The following is a 20,174-nucleotide window of genomic DNA, read 5'->3' as shown; positions in this document are numbered from 1 at the left end:
TCAAAATAATATTGATAGATATCCAAATTAATTTTTAAAATTTAAATAATTATCATTAAAGATCATGATTATTGTCAAGAAAACCTTTTAACATATGTATTTGGATATAAAATCATCGCGAAAAATGACATCGGATTACAAAAACTCAATCAGCTCTATATAGAGAAAGTTTAAAACTCTTGCAATTAGGTCCTTGAATTTGTAAATATTATCGTTTTGGCCCTTAAATTTTTTCTTGACAATTGAGTCCAAATTGATTTTAAAAAGATAATTCCAACTGAATTAACCTCAAACCTAGCCTCGGATTCGCTTGTCCTTCATCTCTCGAGACCCGAGAAGGCAGTAACTTTCATCATAAAGTTTTTTGTATTTCCCTCGATATCTAGATCCGAAAAAGGGATGCTGACACTTCCTTTATCATGCAACCTTCTATCCTTCTTGTGCATATATATGACGCTATTGACAAAAGCTGCCACAATTTCTTGTGGGGTAGTAATGCTGAGAGTAAAAAAGTCAGCTTGAAAAAATGCAGTAAAGTCTGCCAGCCTAAGAGTTGCAGTGGCTTTGGTATCAAGAATTTGAGGATGTCCAAAGAAAGCCTCGCTTGCCAAGCTTGGTTGGCAATTGATAGTGGATGCTAACCATCTCTAGGTAAGAATCCCATCGTCCAAATACAAACTGAATCCTAATCTTCTACCTTTGGCTTTGTCTAACAAGAATTGCTTCAATACTTGGAGAGCTATTTTAAAAGTTTGGAGTTTTATCCGTAGCAATGTCCAATGGATTGTCAATCATGGCCTTCAGGTCCGACTCTGGCTTAGCAAATGGGTGGAAGGGTTGGATGCTCTAATTCGCTATGCCACTTCTCCCATTCCGATCAACCTTAGAGAGAGTCGGGTTACTGATTTTGTTGCTCCAATCCAGCAGTGGGATTAATCTTCCTCTGATCACATGCTTCCATTGCATATTATCCTTAAAATTGCAGCTTTTAATATTCCTAATATTCATCTTAGGAAGGATGAGGTATGTTGGTCGTATTATCTTTTGGGTTGCTTCTCTACTAAATCAGCATACAATGCCTTGATCTAAGACTCCTAGGAAGGGCACTCTTATTGTTGGGATAACATTTGGAAGTGGTTAATGCCCGAGCAAATCGGTTTGTTCTTGTGGTATGCTTTTAAGGAAAAGCTGCTAACTAACCATGAAAGGGTTAGATGTTTTTGGGCACTGATGAATCTTGCAGCATTTGTGAAATCCAAGTGGAAAACACTCTTCATATCCTTCATGATTTTGCCTTTACCATAGCTTTGTGGCAGTAGTTTAATCCTTCTTTCATCCTTCAGAATTTCTTTTAGTTGCCGTTAAGAATGGCTTCTCTTTAATATTTGCTCTCCCCGCCCTCTTGGTAATGGCTTGTTGTAGAATCATTTATTTGGCATCACAACATGGAGCCTTTGGTAGAGGAGAAATATAGCTATTTTTTTGGGCATCTTCTTCCATGTCGGCCACACTAAAGCTAATATCTTGGCTCACGTTGCTAATACTGACAGTGTGCTTGCTTTACATTATAATCCAAATCTTGATCTGGGAAAGATTATGCTTTTGATCTGTTGGACTCTTCCTTTAGGGGGTTAGTGAAAATTAAATACTGGTTAATAGCCTTTATGCTTTTCAGATTATTCAAGGAGTGCAGAGAACTCGTTCTGCTAATGAGCCAGTGATCAAAGAAATTAAGAATATGATTGGCAAGGATCGAAGAATCAAGTTGAAACATATTTACAGATGTCAATTTTGCAACTGGCTGGTTAGCTTCTTATGCTGCTAACCTTCCCTTGGGAGTTCATATTTTGTCTAATCCTCCTCTTGGAATCATTGCTTGACTTGGCCATGATATAGTTGGTGTTAGTAACCATCGTTTTGTTCCTTAGTCCTTACAGCTGTTGCCTTTCATTTTATATAAAAAAATTGGTGCATTTGAATTAATCTAGAAATATGTTTGATGAACTTGTTTTTGTAATAAATATTTAAATATTTATTTTTTGAAATTAAATATTAACATATTTATTTTAGTATCATTGCACTTTCATTTTACATTTAATATTTCCCATAATAATCCTTTATATAAATAAAATATTTAATAATTAATATCTAATTTTACTAAATAGTAACTAATAATTATGTTTATTAATGATAATAACGATAATCTTACCATGATAAACTCATTTTATAACTTCTTTTTCTTTGTTTTCACACCCAATAAATTCATCAACTATCAGAATTTTTTTATAAATTCATTTTATATTTTATTCATAATTAAAATAATAACCAAAAACCAACTAATACAATTTAACAAATAAGATTTTATCTAATTTAGTATGAGATTATTTATTAAACAAGTCCCAATAATGGAATAAAAATGAGTTTTTTTATGGGGCTGAGCTCTACTAGTTTGGCTCCAGTAACTTCCTACTTATAAAAGACAACGTGACGAGCAATGGAGGGGTAGAAAAACATAGTGGAAAGCAACTCCCAATTACAATGGAAATAAGTTCATGTTCAATTCTTTATTCGCTTCGTTTGTCAAATAATTTTATCAACTATAACAACAAATTTTGCTCTCAAACTCTACCCAGAAATTGCAACAGTTTCTGTTTGGGTCCTTCGTTTTCCTTCAGTTTCCCTAGGAATTACAAAATCCCAGGAAAATTCCTTCAGCCGAATGGATTGGCGTCGTTTACTTCCAGCTCCCCAGACCAAAACCCGTCTCTGGAACTAGCTGTTCTTCTCGAAGTTGATGGGTACTGTTCCTTTTCTTCTTTTTTTTTTTTTGTTATTTTTTCCATTTTACTTTATTTTTATTGCAGAATTTCTAAATCAGTTTTGAAGTTAATTTATTCTAATTTTTGTGGGCAGTTCTTTTTGCTTGTTTAGATGTCTATCATACTTCGTGATGTTTCTCTATCCTGTTTAAGAGGAGAGGATGCTTGCCGTATTTATTTTCATGATATCACTAGCTGTGTTGTGTGTGTGTGTGTGTGTGAGTTCTATCTCAAACCTTTTCAGGACTTGTTTCTTTTTGCCTTCTTATAATTGGCAATTCAAAAATGTTTTGTCCTTTTCTGTGTTCTGTCGAACAATTAGCTCTTGTAACTGAGTTTGGAATGTCTTAATCCTGTATCACATACATAGCTTTACTCACCTCAATTCATCCTCGATAAGAATGTTACTGGGGTTGGCCTTGCAGGCCGTTTTCTTTGTTCAGCTATTTGTGGTGCTACACTTTCAAAAGATTTGCCCTTGTTGTTCATAGTATATTTCTTTTCTTCATCTCTTGTCTATCTTGGATGTAACTAATCTTCCACATTAATATATTCACGGTTTGTCTTTGAGTCTCGACACTTCAAAACCATCTGTCTCCCTTCCTTCACTTTCCTTTCGATGGGGCTTTCCTACAAATGCACTCATTCCTTGCATTTATTGTTGATAATATTTCTATATCATCTCTATAATGCCATAAAAGTATGAGCAAAATATGTTGACCACTCTAAACGTGTGTATATTTACAAATATTTAATTGGTTAGTCTTTTGCCTAGATTTTATCTCTTCAATAATGTGGATGATCTAAGGAAGCTTTTGCAATTGTCTATTTGCTTGATGACTAATTGTTACACATTCTTGTTCGTACAGGGTCCTAATGGATGTGTATCGCTTAGGAAATCGCCAAGCTTTTAACATAGGTGTGGTGATGTGATAGTTATGTATTATGTTATTCATCTTTGACTATAGCATAAGACTAAAACTAGTACTTCAGTAGTCAGATTCTATTATTGTTTGAGATATATGAGCTAAAGAGTTTAACCTGCACTGTTTCTTTCCTAAAACCATCAGCATTTCAAAAGCTTGGGCTTGATTGTGCAAATTGGACAGAACCTATCTATCTGGACCTTGTAAGGTATGAAATTGCTTGATTCAGTTCCATTCATTCTGAGTTGGATTCTATAACATCTGATGCTGCAAGAAATTAATCTCTTAACGTCTTATTCTTTGTTTATTCATGAATTTTCTCTTCATTTTGACTTGATTGGTTAAATACAGGGGTAAATTTTGCATAGGGATCGTGACTTTGTATTTTCTTCAAGTATATCTATTTTTAATTATGATTCAAGAAGGATCCAAGTTATCATTTGAGCTAAGAAGTATCAGCTGAATTCATGCCTAAGTATCTACTATATCTACTGTAAATAGTTAATGTTTCCTCCTTTCCAGGAAGAGTGCTGGTGATGAGGAAAGAATGCTGGTTTTGTTTTTCAACCGGGTCAGCTTCTTTTTGATTCCTGTAAAATTATGCCTGTTTTTTGTAAATTGTTTGAAATTTATCCCTTTACTCCCTTGCAGATTGGTTGGCCTACTTCATTGCCAACAAGTGAGAAAGGCACATTCGTAAATAATATTTTGCAAGAGAAGGTATCATTTTTAATGGCATAATGTTACTGAGATTCATAAACATGCCTTGATAATTTATTACTTCATATTGGAATATGCCTGGTGATTGATTAATGCTTAAGACATCATTAGATAGATGTTTTAATTTTACATCACTATTTTGATCTTTTAGCCCTATACTGAAAAATGAATAAAACTCTTTAAGTAAAAAAAATCTTACAAACACAAAATAAGAAACATGAGAATTATTGATGTTAGTTTCATATCAGCAATTTCTTATGAGATAGATTTGATGTTGTAATTTTGATTTTTTTTGTTTTTTCCTGACTGTCTCGTTACTGGCTGGGGCAGAGGAAAACTGGGAGGTATACTCTTGCCCATCTTTCAGATGTTGGAGAATCATGATAGATCCTGCTCCAATATTGAACTTATGTTGATGACTATAGCTTTGATATCAATAGATTTGCAAATGCTGTAGCATAGAGGAGAAAGAACTAACAAACTCATCCTTGATTGCGCGTATTGAACCTAGGGACAGCACCTCTGGAAGTCTCAAAAATTCTATGGCTTGTGGAGATGCTATCACATAAAGTTGGTGCCTTTATCAATGGGCTCACCTTGTACTAAAACTGCTTGAGCCCTTTTAATTACTTTATTCATCAACATATATGCAACTTCTCATTCTGATTCCGCACCAATGTGGGATTATTCTTCAACAACAATAAATTAATCAAAATAAATGAAAAACGATTGAGTTTAAGGAAGTACATTTTGTATTCTTGAAATTATAGAGTGCTTTTCCATGTTTGTTTTCAGGTTGGATTAATTTCTGGATACTTCAAACTAGTGTCACCTGTTTCCATAATGTTATGATTTCTTACAGACACATTCATGCACACAAACAGACATAAAACCATGTATTTGCATGTATATAGGAGCTTAATGCTAATAATTATACTGTTCTCCATTTCTTTCTTTCACAAATATAGGCGCTGAAAATGTATTAGTTTCCTGACAATTATCAGTTGATGCCAGAAAAATGCAATGGATGAATTTGTGATGTCAAAAAGTGCACCTTTACGTCCTGGGGCAGAAGAGTGAGTTGTCTTACTATTTAATATGTACTCTATCAACTGTTTCATCTGTATTCTCTTGTTTATAACCTATCTGATATTATCATGCACATCTAATATTATGGGCTTGAGCTATATAAACTATTAAACAATGAGTTATTGAACGAGCTCATAGAATTACTCTTTCTGATTGATCTAAGGTTAAATATGTGAACAGAGGTGTAAACTTGAGCTCAGGTATAAATCAAGATGTCTTCTCTACAGTTTAATTACCTATGTAGATGGCAAGTTATCAAATTGGAATTCATGTACAGGAATGGAGATAATTATGAAAGCACTTGTAAGAAACTATTTTACTGGGTATATGGAATAAATGTGACACAACTGTGAATTCAAAGTTGGATAATTCTGGTATGTGAAAATGTTATGCTACAAAATAAGCACTTGCCACATTACTATTCCAAGAAAGCCACATTGCACAGTATTTATGTTATCTGAACCATCCTACCTTTTCTACTCCACTACTATTCATAAAGGTCTAACCAAAGGACTTCTGCTAATTTTTTGCCAATTGAAACGGTTATTCTAACTAGTTGTATCACAGACAATTGAATTTGAACTTCTAGAACATAGAAATGTAACTGCTTTTGTTTTTTCTTTATTTATTTATTTTTAACTTGATAAGAATTGGAATTCTGTCATAAGACATGGTTATTCAAAGTACCAGCATTAATGTCACCAAAAAGGCGATATTATTCAAGAAAAGGAGAGGATCGCAGATGTGCAGTAGTGCTCAAGTTTCAGTTTTAACATTGGCAGCCTTTCTCAGATTTCAGTTTTGGAGGAGTGTGCTAATTATATGTTATTATTATTTTATTGAGGAGGAGAGAGAGAGAGAGACAGAGCGGGGGGGGGGGGGGGGGGATGGTGAGGAGGAAGAATTAAGAAATTACTCGTGCTCATGCTATGTAATTCAATTTTGTAAGTGCTTTTGATGTCGATGCTGGACTCAATGTATTTACCGTTCAATGATCTTGTATACGCCTTTTAAACTCCTGTAGCATGGAGATTAACCTGCATTTTGACAATTTTTCTTTTTGTTCAGTTTTATTGATGATGCATCTAATGAAGGAATACCTGTGGTCATTCTTACATCCTATAATAAGAGTGAGGAAAAAATTGCCAGGTATGTCCTTTTCCTTAAACAAATTCTTTTACCTTGTGTTTGGTTTCATTTGCAAATTTAAAATTTATAGGCTTTGAATGAATTAAAAGTTAATTTAGAATTCTATATATTTAAATTTGTATGGAAATAGTTATAGCTAAACTAAATTCTAACAAAATAGATAGAATTTTCAAATGAATACAACATTAACTTATCGACATATTTCATAACACCAAAATATCTCATTCAACTTTATCATTTCTATTTTACTTTCTCTCTCATATATTTTTTTCAAATGGAATAAATTTTTTAATGGATTTCAACTAAACATAGCATTAGTGTTATAAATTGTAGTACTGTAGATATGAGTGGAATGCTACCTGAAGTTTGTTCAAGCACTATTGCTAGCCTTCTTCTTGTTCTCCCATTAATTTTTCCTTATCAACTGGAAATTTCAAGTGCTCTTACATGGCAACTGCAAGATACAAAATTAATCTATAGCAGCTTATAACTTATTATATATTGATGCACATTTTTTTTAATCAAATTGGTATTTTGTTGTGCATTTGTCATTATGAGTTAACAAAGCAAATTCATAAGAATATTTAATAGAAATATCAAGTTTTGTGAATTATAATGAGAATTAACTGATATGGACTTGAAACTCTAGGATTTCACTGTTGTATGTGAAGACATGACACTTAAATATATGTAATATTAATAGCAATAAAAGAATCATATTGCCATGAAATAAAAGTGGCATATATTAAAAGATATCCCACTGTCATCATAAAGATATTGAGAATTTAGAGTTTTGAATATGTATTTCTACTGCCTGTCCCTCATTCTTCTTATTAGATAGTCTTTGAATATATTAGATCCTGAACTTTAAGTCTTCAGGCACAAGATCTACATGCACTGTTGAAGTGCACAGTAATCAGTGTTCAAATTAATGATTTAGTAATATTATTGATTTAAGGCAAGATCCTGGGTACATTTACTTTAACAAGCTTCAATCTAAATTCAGGATATGCTCATAAAGGACTTATTGTTATGACATCTGAAAACAGGCAGTTCCATTGACAGTCTTAAAAGACCAAACTATTCCCCCATTCTGGATTAAGTTATTGCATACAGTATCCTTGACATTCTGGCAGTTAGTTTTACTTCTACATCTATTTTTGGGTTTGAAATAACATGCTTATAGCTTTTTTATTTGTCAAAATCGGTAGATCCATTGTGGATAAGCTTGGACCTGAAAGAATTTTGAAGATAAAGATTGTTGGTGATGCGGAAGTGAAACAGAGTTTATACGGTCAATTAGTTCTTGGTAAAGGAGTATTATCCGGTTTGGATGAGCAACTAGCTAAGGAAGCAAGAAAAGCGGGTATACTCTAAATCTCTGTTGATTGCCTCATATTTGTTCAATAATATTCATTTTTTCACTGCAGAAGATTGCATACTAAAGGAGTCTGTTCTTGCTTTTCCGGAGCAGCTTCTGCTGAGAGACAAAAGATAGCTGAGGAGGTTGCATCCATGCTAAAGTTGAGTGTTCAGATTGATACTAGCTCAAGTGAAAGGTCAGTCCACCTTTTTTTTTTCTTTTTCTTTTTTTCCTCTTTTAATTCAATGTCTTTTACAACTTTTTGGTGTCTGCTATTTGAAAGCTAGACAAACCAAAAACTTAAGTAGATAACCAGATGTAAATCAAGTATTGCTAAGAATTAAAATAACAAAAGCAAGGGCGTACATTGGGAGAACTATTGCACTGCAGGTCTGAACTGTGACCTTTAGTTGTGAATAATATAAATAATAATGGTTTGGTCAATTGCAGTTAAGGTTCCACAGGACTGAATTGCATCACATGATGAGTTTTGGATAAACTGTTCTAAAGTTAAATTTGCAGAAAGCTAAGATTTTTTAGGCTAAAATGTATGATTAATCGCAGGATTTCAGATCTGAATAATAGAGAAAAATAAGGATAAATATAAGAAAGGCTTCTAACAGTCACACTTTAGAAGTTATTAGATGCAACACCTATGAGTCTAAGACATTGCTAATCTGCCATAATTCTTATTAAACTGAAATCTCTGAATAAAAGGAAGACAATTATGTGTATTTATAGACCTAAGACTTGAATCCTAATACTCAAGTTTGGACTTTTAACAAAGCTAGAAGAAATTAAAGTATCCCAAACGAAACAAAAACTCCAAATGAGACTTCCAAATGAAATAAAGAGTCTCCTAAAACATCTGAAGTATTCCAGCGAAGCTAGAGATCAATAGAAATACCCTTGGAAATTGAAGCTGAAAATACTAGATCAAAACTTGGAATTTCTTGATAATTTGAATTTGTTTGTCTGCATCAGTAATCCAAGAAACAGCTGCTGGAATTGCCTTATGCAGAAAAGGTTAAAAAGCAGTGCTTGTATGGGTTACATAGACTAAAAATAATTTAAAATTTTTAAAATCATTCAAATCCTCAAATAAGTGTGAATTAGGATCTATAGAAAACTAAAAGACTATTTTTTCTCTCAGATACTCGAGGGCACAAAACAACTCAAAATAGTTAAAGATTAAAAGCAATCCTTAAAGACATCCAGCAACTCATTTCCAGCAATTGATGAATTGAAAAAGAAATGCTTTTAATTCCTAATCTTTTTATAAATGCTGGAGTTGCAGCTAATTTATTTAAAGAAACATACAAAATAAGGCATTAAAAATCAAGAACCTACTTTGGTATTCAAAACTACCTTTATAATAAATCTATGTCATAATTCGAAATCGCTTAAATTCTTGATAATGTGTTGTAGCACTTTTTGGTACATTCATATCTTCTTAATCTTTCCTCATTACTTATCTTTTTGATTTTGACTAGTCCTCTTCTAATTTCAATTTAGATTTTTCTTTTTCAGATCTTTGTAGTTGTTTGACTTGTTATCCAGTTGTCATTTCTTTCTCTTTGGCAAGCCAAACTTAGGTGGCCAGCGTTCTTTATAATGTATGACCTTTTTTTCTCCTGCAGTTCTTTATGAGTGGCTCATTATAATTATGTACTATAAAAGCTTTTGTCCTAGTGAATTTTTGTCTCTATATGTCGAAATGCTAGTCACATTCTTACCTTTTTCTTAGTGGTACTACTCTGGCTAGAAACCAAGCCCCTTGATTTGAAAACAAGAGTTGGTTCTAGAATGGTCTATCAATAGATATAGTGGATTTTCTGAGTTTGTTAATTAATAATTAGATTGTGTTGGGTCATTGAACTTAGGGTAGGAAATTCGGTGAATGTTTCCAAAGGCAGTCAGTTGGTGGCTCTTATTAACTGCAATAAGTTAAATCCTTTTATGAAATATTCTCGGTGGGAGATGGCAGAGAATGTAGAAGATTGTCACCAGATGGGTTAACAAACAACCTTCTGCTCGACGTATACCATATATTCATATTAGTCTGTTTTTTTTTGTTTTGTTTTTTTTCCCCTGCAATTCCTTCTGATCTGTTAGCTTTTGTGAAGTAGGTACCTGGATATTTTTGGGAAAGTTCAGTATGTTTGGGGGCACGAGGAAGGTGCCTGAATTTTATTGTTTTTGCAAAAGAAAAGTGGCATAAAGATAATTGCATTATCCAGTACTTTTAGTGACTTGTATTATCTAGTCTGAAGAAGCATTCTCATATATAATTATATGTTTGCCACTCCAGTTTCTACTGGAAGAAAATAGTTTTTCCAGCCTTATTAAAGGTTTAACCTTAAGGTGTCATATAGAAATATCTTTAGCAATTTCCATCATGATTGGAGGTCATTATTTTAATTTGTCTGTCCTTTTAAAATATTCATTATTGAACAAAGGAAGGAACCTTCTGCAGTGAAGAAAAACATCAGAGATAAGCTAAAAAATTGATGTGGAGAAATAATTTTTTATGGTCTTGAGATGTATGTATTTCAATGATGAAGAAACTAAATACACAAGAAGACGGATACAAAGAGCAAGAGCACTGGACATGCTAACCCATGTTATGTGTCCACTTCCATGCATACTAGACGCTGCACAACACAGGCTATTATGTTCTATCCTGTCTTGTACCTCATTCAAAGACAGTTTTTGACCATCAACTTTTAATCCAGGTGGTAAAGTTACACTTACATTATTGGCATGTGTTTTTAAGGATAATTTTAACTTGATCTGTGAACTTATGTGATGTTACAAATTTGGCACAATTCCAAGTGCCCGAAAACAACACAATCATATTGGTTGGTTGCTCATCCATGTTCCCAAGTGCTTGTGTTGCATCATTGGCAGCTTTAAATATGTGGGATTGGCTGGCATCAGAGTCAGTGGTTCCATTACTCATTCAAATCCTATTTCTCTCCGAGGAAATAATGGACATATGTGCATGGAAAAGAGAGATTCCTAAAAGAAGAATCGCAAGCAAAGAAAAGCTAGGCTTTTATAAATTTGGGAGTACCTAATCTTTCAAACCACATTAATTTTTTTTTTGGTTCACTTCATCTCTGTTTTAATCTTTGATATAATAAAAGCCCTAAGTTATACGTTTCGTCAAGATGCGATATTCTGAATTTGTACTGTATGACATTAACTTCTATGTCTTATTTGAAGTTTCTGGCCCATGAAATGATTCCTGAATTTTTACTTGCTGGTTTTAAGTGCCCTAAAGAGTGAAATGCTACAACATTTATTCAATGGCATACATTTTTGGCAACAGAAGTAATTGATTATGTCTTACATTGCATGCTAACTTCTGAATAGTGTTAAGTTGTTTTACTTTGAAATCCTGCTTTTTCATCTGACATATTTTGAGGGTCATCCAGCCTAGAGAAGATTGTAGCTGCACTGCGTGCCGGGGCTGAGTATGCTGGTTTGCGTGTCAGCAATTGTGTTCTTATTGCTGGAAGCCAATCTGGAGTGTCTGCAGCTGAAAAAATTGGCATGCCTTGTATTGTTCTGCGGAGCAGGTAATGAGATATTCCAAATCGAGATTTTACTGTAAATGCGTTATGATTAGTGTTGGTAAGGTTGGTGGTTTTGGCCTTTTACTAATTTAATAAGATTTAATGGAAAAGCTAATAAATAGTATTAGTATAGAGATAAAATTTGTATAGATATAAAATATTAAAAATTTGTAAAAACCTCTGTAGAACAAAAAGGTTCCCTCTTTCAAGAAGAGACAGAATAAAAATCTAAAAAGCAAAAGCTTGCATATGAGTTTCTTACATTTGATTTTTCGTTGCCCAATTTGTCACACCGTGGAGCTCAAATCCAAATTTTTTTTTGCTGAGAGTACTAGAGTAGTGTGGAATTCTCCGGAACACTCTGGAGTAGTGTAGAATTCTTTAAAATACTCTAAGGCTCTCTAGAAAAGTGTAGAACCTTCTAGAACACTCTAGAATAGTCTATAACTTTTTAGAACAATTTAGAAGGATGTAGATACTTCTAGAATATTCTAGAAGGGTGTAGATACTTCTAGAACATTCTAGAAGGGAGGAGATAATTCTTGTATATACTAAAATACTTTAGAATATTTCAGACATATGTAGACTTTTCTAGAATATTCTAGACTTGTATGGACATAAGTAGTATTCTAGGACATTCTTTTAAGGATGTGGGATGGTGACCATCCATGCTTATAAATATCACCTCCATGCTTCATTTGTAACATATAGAGAGATAGAAAGAGATAGAGAACTAAGCAATATAAGCTTACACTTCCAAAACTCTTGTGCTCTCTTTGTGCCACTTTCTTAAGCATACTTCCGCTTGTGTAATTGCTGCCATTTTGCCGAGTTTGGCATCCGTGGGAAGGCTGACTAGCAATCTTGACTTCGGGAGAATCAAGTGAGATGGGCTGCACGTGGGCAAAGTTTGGGGATAAAACAAAACTCACGTGACAGTTGGTATCAGAGCCAAGTTCGTGTCAAAGCCTAGTTGGCATTAGAGCGCGGTTGAGTTCTTTGGGGAATTCTTGCACGAGATTATGGCCAACGTTGGTGAGCAATCCATTTCTACCGCTCCTCCCACTCCAAGGGAAGGAGGAAAGGAAAGCGGAAAGGGCCATAGAGATAAGTCCCGCGACGTGATTGGCGTGATGAAGGAAAGGCTAGTCAAGGTGGAGACTGCCATGTCCGATTGATGTGATAAAATCGAAGACATAAACCTTTGCATCGAGAAGCTAGAGTCCAAGGAGGATGATGGGGAGCTTCGTGGGGAGATGCAAGGTGCCTTAAATGTTCTCGCCAATAATTTAGCGAGGGACAATGAGGCTCTTAAGAAGTTGCTTGCCCAATGCCTGGAGAAGGTTGATAAGCTCGAGGTGGAGCTTAACTTGTGCAAGGCCGCGTGGGCGAATAGTGGGGAGCGCAAGTAACAATGGTGCACAAAGTCGATGCTCTTAAACCAAAGGCCTACGGTGGGGCTAGGAGTGCAAGGGAGATCGACAACTTATTGTGGAACTTGGAGAGATACTTCGATGCAGTGGGCATAGTGGACGACGCTACCAAGGTAAAGTCTGTATCTCTCTACTTGAGCAATATTGCTACCGTATTGTGGAGACGCAGGTGCGAGGATGTGGAAAAGGGCCTTTGCACCATTAATACATGGGATGATTTTGTGCGGGAGCTTAAGAAGCAATTTTATCCCGACAATGCCGAGAAAGAGGCAAGGTCAAAGCTTCGACGACTCCAACATAAAGATGGCTACATTCGGGAATATGTGAAAGAATTCTCCGAATTGATGTTGGAGATTCCCGATTTGGGAGAGAGAGAAACATTCCATGCCTTCATTGATGGTTTGTCTCGGTGGGCTCAATTGGAGCTAGAAAGGCGAGGTGTGCAAGACCTTGCCATCGCGATGGCGGTTGCCGAGTCCTTAATAGAGTTGAAGAAGAAGGACTCATTCAAGCCAAAGATAAAGAAGTACGAAGGAAGTGACAAAGGTGGAGGAGATAGAGGAAAATCTTCTACCAAGGATGGTAAGGCTTCGTACAAGGATAAAGGCAAGTGGAAGAAAGAAGATAAGCGTAGTTCTTCTCCGAAAAAGCTTGCTTGCTTCATCTGCGACGGACCTCATCGTGCTTACGAGTGTCCAAAGCGTGGGAAGCTTGGAGCTTTGGTAATCACTGAAGAGGAGAAGCGAGAAGAAGAACGAAGAATTGCTTCCCTTCGACTCCTCAATGCCATCCAAGCTAAAGTGGAGCAGAAGCCTCGTGGTCGGATGTACGTGGAGACTAACATCGGAGGCAAAAGCAGCCAAGCCATGGTGGATACCGGGGTTGATACGGTGTACATGGCGAAGGAGGTGGCCGACTTTATAGGGCTGCCTTATAAAAAGGAAAAGGGCTTCATCAAGGGCGTGAATGCGAAGAGGCTACCTGTCATTGGCATAGCGAGAGGGATCAACATTCGAATAGGCTAATGGTAAGGTAAGGTCGATATCACCATTGCTCCTATTGACGATCAACGATTCTATCTTGGCATGGACTTCCTCGACATGGTGAAGGCATTTTTAGTTCCTTACGCCAACACCATGTGCATAATGGAGAATGGCCAACCTTGTGTGGTGCCGATAAAGAGGGAGCTAAGCCAAGATATGATGGTATCGGCCATACAACTCTCTAAAGGGGTAAAAAGGAAGGAGCTAACCTTCTTAGCAACCCTCAAGGTGGAAGAAGGTCCCCATGTTGATGATGCCACACTTCCAAGCCCTATCCAAGGCGTGCTTGATGAGTTCAAAGATGTTATGCTGTCCGAGTTGCCGAAGAAGCTTCCTCCACGACGAGAAGTGGACCATGAGATCGAGTTAGAACCGAGAGCCAAACCACCCGCCTTTGCACCCTATCGAATGGCGCCTCCGGAGCTAGAGGAACTAAGGAGGCAACTCAAGGAGCTACTTGATGCAGGCTATATAAGGCTATCCAAAGCTCCATATGGTGCGCCGGTTTTGTTTTAAAAGAAGCACGACGGTTCTCTTCGGTTATGCATTGACTACCGTGCGCTAAATAAGATCACAATCAAGAATAAGTACCCGATTCCTAACATTGCCGATATCTTCGATCAACTTGGTAGTGCTAAGTGGTTTACTAAGTTTATCAAGTGCGCATTTCCGAGGGACGTGAGCCAAAGACAACATGCGTGACAAGATATGGATCATACGAATTCCTTGTCATGCCCTTTGGCCTCACGAATGCACCGGCCATATTCTGTACACTTATGAACAAGGTACTTGCTCCTTACCTTGATCAATTTGCTGTTGTTTATCTAGACGATATTGTTGTTTATAGCAACACTTTGGAGGAGCACGTAGAGCATCTAAGGCTAGTGTTCAAAGCCTTGCAAGATAACGAGCTCTACGTCAAGAAGGAGAAATGCTCTTTTGCCCAACGAGAGGTGGCATTCCTTGGGTATATCGTTGGCGATGGAAAGTTAGGGATGGATGGTTCAAAGGTGAAGGCCATCCAAGATTAGGAGCCGCCAACCAAGGTGACAGAGTTGAGATCTTTTCTTGATTTGGTGAACTATTATCGGAGGTTCATCAAGGACTATTCTTCCATCGCCACTCCTTTAATAGATCTATTAAAGAAGGGTCGTACTTGGGATTGGTCTACGAAGTGCCAACAAGCCTTTGAAGGGCTAAAGAAGACCATCATGGAGGAGCCGGTCTTAGCACTTCCCGACCATATGAAGGCATTCGAGACCCAAACCGATGGGCAAACCGAGAGGATCAATGCACTCTTGGAACTATATTTGAGGCACTATGTGAGTGCCAACCAACAAGATTGGGTGAAGCTGCTTGATGTTGCCCAATTCTCTTACAACTTGCAAAGAAGCGAGTCTACAGGCAAGAGTTCATTCGAGATAGTTACGGGCCAACAACCTTACACACCAAGCACTCTTGCCATAGATTGGTCAAGCAGAAGTCCACCTGCCTTCAAGCTTGCGAAGGAATGGAGGGAGCAAGCCGACGTTGCTCGAGCCTACTTGGAAAAGGCGTCCAAGCGAATGAAGAAGTGGGCGGACAAAAAGAGGAGACCAATGGAGTTCAAGGAAGGGGACAAGGTACTTGTCAAGCTATATTTGCATGGCAAAGCTGATGGACTTCATTGGGGACTCAAAAGAAGGTAAGATGGACCTTTCCCCATTATTAAACGTGTGGGTAAGGTAGCGTACAAGGTAGAACTTCCACAAGGCATCAAGATCCATCTTGTCTTTCATGTGAGCATGCTGAAGCCTTATAGGGAGGATCGCGATGACCCGAGCCGAGGTAAGTCTAAAAGAGCTCCTTTGAATGTGCGGGCTCAATATGATAAAAAGGTGGACTATATCATCTCCCATCGTAAGGTGCCATAATCCAATCAACCTCTACTGACCGAGTTTCTTGTCAAGTGGAAGGGACTCCCCGAAAGTGAGGCAAGTTGGGAGCCGATTCGCGACTTGTGGCAATTCGAAGAGCAAATCAAAGCTTACGAGGAGGAGGCAACGGGGGCGTTGCCAGATTAGGTGGGGGAGAATGTCACACCGTGGAGCTCAAATCCAAATTTTTTTTTGCCGAGAGTACTAGAGTAGTGTGGAATTCTCTGGAACACTCTGGAGTAGTGTAGAATTCTCTAAAATACTCTAGGGCTCTCTAGAAAAGTGTAGAACCTTCTAGAACACTCTAGAATAGTCTATAACTTTCTAGAACAATCTAGAAGGATGTAGATACTTCTAGAATATTCTAGAAGGGTGTAGATACTTCTAGAACATTCTAGAAGAGAGGAGATAATTCTTGTATATACTAAAATACTTTAGAATATTTCAGACATATGTAGACTTTTCTAGAATATTCTAGACTTGTATGGACATAAGTAGTATTCTAGGACATTCTTTTAAGGATGTGGGATGGTGACCATCCATGCTTATAAATATCACCTCCATGCTTCATTTGTAACATATAGAGAGATATAGAAAGAGATAGAGAACTAAGCAATATAAGCTTACACTTCTAAAACTCTTGTGCTCTCTTTGTGCCACTTTCTTAAGCATACTTCCGCTTGTGTAATTGCTGCCATTTTGCCGAGTTTGGCATCCGAGGGAAGGCTGACTAGCAATCTTGACTTTGGAAGAATCAAGTGAGCTAGGCCGCACGTGGGCAAAGTTTGGGGATAAAACAAAACTCACGTGACAAATTAGGGTGGGCAGTGAAGGTTTCAATATGTCAAGACACTTTTTGCTGTCTGTCTAAGTTTTCACTTTTACCATTTCATATGTCAACCTTGCACGACTATTTTAATGTAATAATGAGTTTCATATTGTGTACCTCTTACCATGTCAGCATGTAAATTTAAAAAAAAAAAAACATTTAAAGACAAAAATGATATGAGATATTAAGGAATTATGGTTAAAAAGGTTTGCATTACTTATTTTAAATTACTATCTTTTAAATACGATAAAAATTTTAAAATTATTAAAAACTCAATTAGAATAAATTATTTTTTATTAATTTATTTTTGCTTAGTATTATTTTATATATAATTCTTTGTCTATAAGATTAAAATTATAATTTGAATTTATAATTTAAATTATGAAATTTAGATTATATTAAAAATTATAATCCCCGTGATACAGACATACAATTAATTACTATAAAGCTGCTCAACCATTAAGTTATTATTTCAATTGATAACATTCAAAATTAAATGCATATATCATTTCAATTTTCGATTTAATTGAAGACTGCAAGTTAATATTTTTATTGATCTCTTAAAAAATAAATGAAAAGAGTTGCATGAAATAAATCTACCCATAGTCAATAGACTGCCCATTACATGTAGTTTAATTCAATATCCTAATCACCAATATGCAAGTGAAAAAAAGTCCCTAAGTGAACCACGTCAAAAACTGAAAAAAATATATTAATTTCAACATGATAAAAATAAATTGGCTAAGAATAGGAGTAATAGAAAGATGAAACGACTGTCCCTGGTTTCATTAACTGTAGTTATAATTATTTCTTTGATTGTATGTTTAAGTTAAATTAAGGTAACATCAAATATACAATTCCGTTCTTTTATTTTTAAAAGTATATATAATAATTTCTATGAGATTTTGAGTTTATTAACCGGTTAATTATACATATTTTTGTGACTAACAATAGAAATTTATAGTAGGTCCGAAGCTTTGCATGTTAACATCTTGCGTGAAAAATCAAGATTTTTAAATATTAAATGAAAAGGTAAAATAAAAAAATGTAAAAGAAGCAAATTAGGATAAAAAAATAAATAAAGCAGATTAATATTTCTATAAGATTATTTTCTAAATTGGTTTTATATATAATTGATAGTTCCTATCATAATTTTATATTGTGGTTGACAACATACGAATTTAATATACATTGATAGATATTGACATGGCTCTAAATTAGAGCTTTAATAAAAGAAGGAATTGATTACATTATTAAGAATATTAAATTTTGATACATACTGTGCTATAATTTTTAATTTTAAAATTTCTAGCCCGAACTATATAAATCACCAATTGCACATACAATTGTTCAAAAATTGGACTATGAAATTCTAAAAGAATGAAAATATTGAATATTATGAATTGTTAAATAAAGTAAAACTTAGTTGAATATTGTAAATTTAAAAGATTATCTAAATATTTTTAAAATTATGCTATTATGCAATATTAAAGGTGTTTATGATTCTAAATTTAATAATTATTTTATTTTTTATTACATAAATATGTTGAATCCAATTATTAAGATTTACATGTATTATATGCGGATGGAAAACTAAGTAAGTTAAAAATTCAATCAAAGTTATGAATCAATATGACAAAAATAGATGACAGGGAGATTACTAAAAGCACGTCATATGCTAGATTTCAATCTGAAATTCTAAATGTCACGAGTTTAAAGGGTAAAAAGGTCTCCTTGATTTTGTTTACTTTAATCTAGAAATTTTGTGTTCCTCCTTTGTTTATTCTTCTATCAAACTGTCCACAGTTTGACATCAAGAGCAGAGTTCCCTTCAGCAGTGGCTACAATGGATGGTTTTGGAGGTGCAGACCTGACTGTTACTAAACTACGCCAGAAGTTACAATCCCGAGGTTGATTCATGTGCCTCCAACCTGTTTTCGTTTTGCCTAGCATAACCCTTTTTTTTTTTTTTTTTTTTTTATGTTGCATTGATTATTCCTATGTCGTTTTTATGACATTAAGACAACTTTGTGCTTGTAGTGCAAAACTAATTAATATTCACTTTGTCCATAGGCAATATAGTTAAAAGGACAATTATTAAAAGAATTGTAATTTAATTTATGAACTTTTTATCAAATATTAATTGGCTTAAAATTAATCTTTTACTAAACTAGTATATTTTAGTTTTAATTTCTAAAAAAATAATATTTCTTTGACTATAAATGTTTAATATATTTTAATAATATAAATTTAAATTACATAAGTGCTGTTACAATGTTAAATTTTTAGGATTAAATTGAGAGCAATCATTTTTATAAGAAATTGGTACAAAATTAATTACTGCTTTTGGTAAAGAAAACAGAAGTAATTTTAATATAATAAGAAGAGTATAGGAAGCAACTCATGTATTAGACAAAAAATAAAAAGTAACTAATGATTACCTCTTTATTTTATTGTAGATGTTGCAAATAAGCCCTTAATCATCGTTTAGTATAAATAAATATGTGAAAACGTTGTATTCTATACTGCATTTATCCTGATAACGGCAATATCAAGCCTCTTCTTCTCTCTTAGCTCTCTGTTCATATCTGTACTAGACCTAGAATTGAAATCAAAATTTAGGAAAGGAGAAAAATGGGGTTATTGAAATTAGTAATTTCGTAGTATTAGTGTGGAGACAGAGTGATGGCTTCTTTGTCATCCTTAGCAATCACATAAAGGCAGACAAATATGGAAACATACTGTGATTGACAGTAAAAAATCTGTAAGTGTGAAAATAGAGGTAGAGGTATGAAAGTGAAGGCTCCCAAGTGGACATCCTGGATAAACTAAATTCTGGGGAGAAGATCTTTTAGTTGCCCTAATTATAAGGTAAAGTGTAAATAATTTACTTTTTCGTTAGTTTGGTCAAATTGGCAAGTAATCAAAAGTAAAGTTGTCCAATTGAAATGACAGGTTAATAGTTGTTTAGTGGCATGATAATGCTTTGAGTATTGCATTTGATATAGACGTTCAGAGTGAAGTTGCTAATTTACAAAGACAGTTAAAAGAGCCTAAAAAGTATCTAATAGTGCACAAAAATTGATCAAACCAACCGAATCCATTTCATCCAATTCAATCCAAATCAAAATTCATAATTGGTTATATTTTTAAATATTTTATAAACTGAACTTTTAGTTTGGTTTTGGTTTAAGAAAATAAAAATCTAATTAAACTGAATTATATCAATAATACAATAAAATTATGTGGTTGTTTTAGATAGCTTTAATTGCAAACAAAATCCTATTTTTTGTACTTATTATTAAA

General features: G+C 34.8%; 2 protein-coding genes across 4 annotated transcripts; both read left to right on the top strand.

Moving 5' to 3' along the window:
* Positions 1–772: 772 nt before the first annotated feature.
* LOC8286557 lies at positions 773–19,038 on the top strand. The gene is made up of 14 exons (XM_002515779.4): positions 773–836; positions 986–1,023; positions 1,676–1,804; positions 2,449–2,798; positions 3,689–3,738; positions 3,890–3,953; positions 4,268–4,316; positions 4,397–4,465; positions 5,480–5,541; positions 6,623–6,703; positions 7,915–8,069; positions 8,178–8,262; positions 11,507–11,650; positions 18,675–19,038. The coding sequence occupies exons 1-14, from the start codon at positions 773–775 to the stop codon at positions 18,781–18,783; spliced, it is 1,449 nt and encodes a 482-aa protein (XP_002515825.3). The 3' UTR covers positions 18,784–19,038.
* On the top strand, positions 11,657–18,753 carry LOC125369764. 3 transcript variants are annotated; one of them, XR_007215466.1, is made up of 2 exons: positions 11,657–15,950; positions 16,073–18,753. XR_007215466.1 is itself a non-coding variant. In XM_048372814.1 (2 exons), the coding sequence occupies exon 1, from the start codon at positions 13,062–13,064 to the stop codon at positions 14,103–14,105; it is 1,044 nt and encodes a 347-aa protein (XP_048228771.1). In that variant the 5' UTR covers positions 11,657–13,061; the 3' UTR covers positions 14,106–14,107; positions 14,352–18,753. The 3 variants fall into 3 exon arrangements, 2 of the variants coding, with proteins under 2 accessions (XP_048228771.1, XP_048228770.1); XM_048372814.1 differs by having other exon boundaries at positions 11,657–14,107; positions 14,352–18,753; XM_048372813.1 differs by having other exon boundaries at positions 11,657–14,112; positions 14,352–18,753.
* Positions 19,039–20,174: the final 1,136 nt, after the last annotated feature.

The sequence above is a fragment of the Ricinus communis genome, chromosome 4, assembly GCF_019578655.1.
Source record: "Ricinus communis isolate WT05 ecotype wild-type chromosome 4, ASM1957865v1, whole genome shotgun sequence".
Classification (NCBI taxonomy): Eukaryota; Viridiplantae; Streptophyta; class Magnoliopsida; order Malpighiales; family Euphorbiaceae; genus Ricinus; species Ricinus communis.
Note: the sequence above shows the minus strand (reverse complement) of the source record. Positions and strands in the feature narration are given on the sequence as shown.

Coding starts and splice junctions, on each gene's coding strand:
- LOC8286557 (XM_002515779.4), top strand. CDS start 773: ATGTCCAATGGATTGTCAATCATGGCCTTCAGGTCCGACTCTGGCTTA. Junction 4,466..5,479: donor ATAATATTTTGCAAGAGAAG/GTATCATTTTTA, acceptor AGTTGATGCCAG/AAAAATGCAATGGATGAATT. Junction 8,070..8,177: donor TAAGGAAGCAAGAAAAGCGG/GTATACTCTAAA, acceptor TTTCCGGAGCAG/CTTCTGCTGAGAGACAAAAG.
- LOC125369764 (XM_048372814.1), top strand. CDS start 13,062: ATGGTGCACAAAGTCGATGCTCTTAAACCAAAGGCCTACGGTGGGGCT.